A 4,306-nucleotide genomic window follows, 5' to 3' on the forward strand; every position below is an offset into this window, starting at 1 on the left:
TAAATGCTGGCTTACCTTTTTCCCCTGGTAGCCTCGATTGTAGTTAAGGGAGTTTAAGTTTTAATGTCTCAGATTATGGTTTGCATTGTTACAAAATTATTCCATTAAATAACAACCTCCATTTTCTGCAGAGCAAGGATTTTTCCTGAAGGAAGTACATGGTAAAATGTAACAAAGATGAAAACCACAAAGATGATAGCTATAAAAAGGATCAGTATTCCAACATTTTTATTCTTAAAGTTCATTTGCCAAGTAGTCAACTATGATGTTTAAGTTATTGTATCTGTTCAAGTCCCAAGCAAAATCTAGGGAAGAAAGACAGCTGGCCACAAATAGGCATGATGGACCAAATAGCCTTCCTCTTGGTTGTATCATTCAATTATCTAATGATTTCATAAATCACAATACTGTTGAGAACCAACTGTGGTAAATTTTTGAACTGGAGCGAATGTTGACAAAAATCCCACAACATCTTTACATGGCCTTAAAGTCGTGCATGTGCTGTCCATGTTCTGTAAATCAGCAGTTCCTCTAATACTTGGTACCACATCCAGTTCTCACCAATTTTACAAGTCTGAAGCAACTTTCAACTCTTCAATGTCTTCTCAATGGCCCGCATCTCTTCTTGGGTTAAAGGGGAAAGGTTGAATCCTTTGAGTTCAGGTTTTCCTAGAATTAAGTTAGAGAATCAGAATCATCAGCAGGAGTGGACTTCAGTATCCCTGTCACCCTGGGGTGTTAGCAAACAAAATCTGACAGTAAGCCAGAGAAGGAGATATTAGAGCAAGAGGGAAGAAGTCACTCGCGGGAGTGGTCTACAGGCCCCCTAACAGTAACCACAATGTGGGACGAAGTATACAAGAAGAAATATTGAGTAATTGTGATAAAGGAACGGCAATAATCATGGGTGATTTTAATCTACATATAAACTGCAAAAATCAGACTGGCAATAGTAGCCTGGATGAGGAATTCATAGAATGCTTTCGAGATAGTTTCTTAGAGCAGCACGTTCTGGAACCAACCAGAGAGCAGGTTATATTAGAGTTGGTATTGTGTAATGTGACCAGATTAATTAATGACCTCAGAGTAAAGGCACCTCTAGGTAGCAGCGACCACAATATGATTGAATTTTACATTCAGTTTGAAAGAGAGAAGAGTGGGTCTAAGACTAGTATTTTAAACTTGAATAAGGGCAACTATGTGGGCATGAAAGCTGAGCTAGCTGAAGTGAAATAGGTTACTAGGCTAGGAGATAGATCAATAGAGAAACAGTGGCAGACATTTAAGGGGACATTTCAGAATACTCAGAATAAGTATATTCATACTATAAAAAAATCTAAGGGAAGGATCCACCATCCATGGTCAACTAAAGAAGTTAAGGAAAGCATATAATTGTGCAAAGATGAGTGGCAGGTCAGATGATTGGTAAGAATATTGTCATGCAGAACCTCCCCCCACCACCCCCCCCCAACCCAAGAATGAGGCATATTAATTTTGTCATATGAACATTGTTGGAAATGAAGAAAGGACTGGTTTTTAAAAAAAAAATCACCAGGCCCTTGGCTGGTAAGACATTTGCATATTAACAGACAGTGCCTGTGGAGACAAAGGGGTTACTTCCCTTATCCACTGAAACCCACAATGGACTTTGAGCAGACATTGAAGGTGAGGGAGCTCAAATTTCAAGATGACTGCTGGGATGGCTGAATCAACAAACAGACATGGTCAAAGCAGTTAGTCACATGACTAACCTACTTGGCAACCTGGGTTTTCTGAATTGTACAAAGAATTTGAACTGAAAAAAAAAGACTTTTTGCTCCTGGAGTAAGAAGACCTCTCCTGTCTGCTCCCATCTCTTTCTCACAAACCTCTCGAACCACTGAGGACACATGAACTTCAAGAGAGAAAAGTCTCCTACACTGAACAAAGTTTAGGAAGAATACTGGGCCCGAAACAAAAGCAAGACCTACCTACAATCAAGGACTTTAAAGCGAGCTCAAAGAACAGTAACCAAAACCATCTTCAGATATTGCCTCAAAATTTTCCACTTTATTTCTTCTGTTCTTTTCTATCTCTATCTGCATGTGTGTTTATCACATATGCATGCTAACATGGGCGTGTCGTGTATCCGTAGGTGTTAACCGAATTAGTGTTTAAAGTTTAATCAATTTCAACCTTTTTTCTTTAAACTCAAGCAAACCTGTTTGGCTAGTTTCTTTGCCTTATAATTGGAAGTTAGTGAACAAGGATTCACTAAAGCAGAGCTAAAAAAAAAAAAACTGTGTTTAACATTAAACCCCTGTTATGGTTAGACCAAGTGAAGGCTGAGAGGGAACCCTAGACCGCTTTCCCACCTGGTCGTAACAATATGAAGAACGGCAGAGAATGACTAAAAGGTTAATCAGGGGAAAGAAATTAGAGTATGAGGGGAAGCTAGCTAGAAATGTAAAAACAGATAGCAAAAGTTTCTACAGGTATTTAAAAAGAAAAAGAATAAGTAAAGTGAGTGATGGTCCTCTAGAGAGTGAGAATGGGGAGTTAAGAGTAAATAAGGAAACGGTGGATGAAATGAACAAAGGGGAGGCAGTGGTGTCGTGGTATTGTCACTGGACTAGTAACCCAGAGACCCAGAGTATTGCTCTGGTGACATGGGTTCAAATCCCACCACAGTAGAAGGTGGAATTTGAATTCAATTAATAAATCTGGCTATTAAAAAGCTAGTCTAATGATGGCCATGAAACCATTGTCAATTGTTGTAAAAATTCATCGGGTTCATTAATGCCCTTTAGGGAAGGAAATCTGCTCTCCTTACCTGGTCTGGCCTACAAGTGACTCCAGACATACAGCAATGGGTTTGCCCTCTGAAATAGCTTAGCAAGCCACTCATTTGTATCTAACAGTTACGAAATCAATAAAAAAAGAATTAAACTGGACGGACCACCCGGGATCGACCTAGGCACCAGAAACGACAACAGCAAACCCAGCCCCGTCGACCCTGCAAAGTCCTTCTTACTAACATTTGGGGGCTTGTGCCAAAGTTGGGATAGCTGTCCCACAGACTAGTCAAGCAACAGCTTGACATACGCAAACTCACAGAATCATACCTTACAGACAATGTCCCAGACACTGCCATCATCATCCCCGGGTATGTCCTGTCCCACCGGCAGGACAGACCCAGCAGAGGTGGTGGCACAGTGGTATACAGTCGTGAGGGCGTTGCCCTGGGAGTCCTCAACATCACCTCTGGACCCCATGAAGTCTCATGACATCAGGTCAAACATGGACAAGGAAACCTCCTGCTGATTACTACCTAACGCCCTCACTCAGCTGATGAGTCAGTACTCCATATTGAACAGCACTTGGAGGAAGCACTGAGGGTGGCTAGGGCACAGAATGTACTCTGGGTGGGGGACTTCAATATCCATCACCAAGAGTGGCTCTGTGGCACCACTACTGACCGAGCTGGCCGAATCCTAAAGGACATAGCTGCTAGACTGGGTATGCAGCAGGTGGTGAGGGAACCAAGAAGGAAAAACATACTTGACCTTGTCCTCACCAATCTGCCTGCCACAGATGCATCTGTCGATGACAGTATTGGCAAGAGTGACCACTCCACTGTCCTTGTGGAGACGAAGTCCTGCCTTCACACTGAGGATACCCTCCATTGTGTTGTGTGGCACGATCACCGTGCTAAATGGGATAGATTTCAAACAGATCTAGCAATGCAAAACTGGGCATCTATGAGGCGCTGTGGGCTATCAGCATCAGCAGAACTGTACTCAACCACAATCTGTAACCTCATGGCCCGACATACCTCCCACTCTACCGTTACTATCAAGCCAGGAGACCAACCCTGGTTCAATGAAGAGTGCAGGAGGGTATGCCGGGAGCAGCTCCAGGAATACCTCAATGAGGTGTCAACCTGGTGAAGCTACAATACAGGACTATCTGCATGCCAAACTGCGTAAGCAGCATGCGATAGACAGAGCTAAGCGATCCCATAACCATCGGATCAGATCCAAGCTCTGCAGTCATGTCACATCCAGCCGTGTATGGTGGTGGACAATTAAACAACTAACTGGAGGAGGTGGCTCCACAAATATTCCCATCCTCAATGACGGGGGTGCCCAGCACATCAGTGCAAAAGATAAGGCTGAAGCATTTGCAACAACCTTCAGCCAGAAGTGCCGAGTTGATGATCCATCTCGGCCTCCTCCTGAAGTCCCCAGCATCACAGATGCCTGACTTCAGCCAATTCGATTCACTCCGCGTGATATCAAGAAACGATTGGAGGCACTGGATACTA

General features: G+C 43.1%; 1 protein-coding gene across 1 annotated transcript in view; it reads right to left on the bottom strand.

Moving 5' to 3' along the window:
- Window positions 1-211: 211 nt before the first annotated feature.
- The window catches only part of pdrg1 (p53 and DNA-damage regulated 1), a 39,983-nt gene continuing 35,888 nt past the window's right edge, over window positions 212-4,306 (bottom strand). Inside the window, exon 5 of the mRNA XM_068048087.1 lies at window positions 212-669. Coding sequence (XP_067904188.1) covers window positions 587-669 — 83 coding nt within the window. The 3' untranslated portion in view covers window positions 212-586. The remainder of the gene's footprint in view (window positions 670-4,306) is intronic.

Source organism: Heterodontus francisci, chromosome 16, assembly GCF_036365525.1.
Source record: "Heterodontus francisci isolate sHetFra1 chromosome 16, sHetFra1.hap1, whole genome shotgun sequence".
Lineage (NCBI taxonomy): Eukaryota > Metazoa > Chordata > Chondrichthyes > Heterodontiformes > Heterodontidae > Heterodontus > Heterodontus francisci.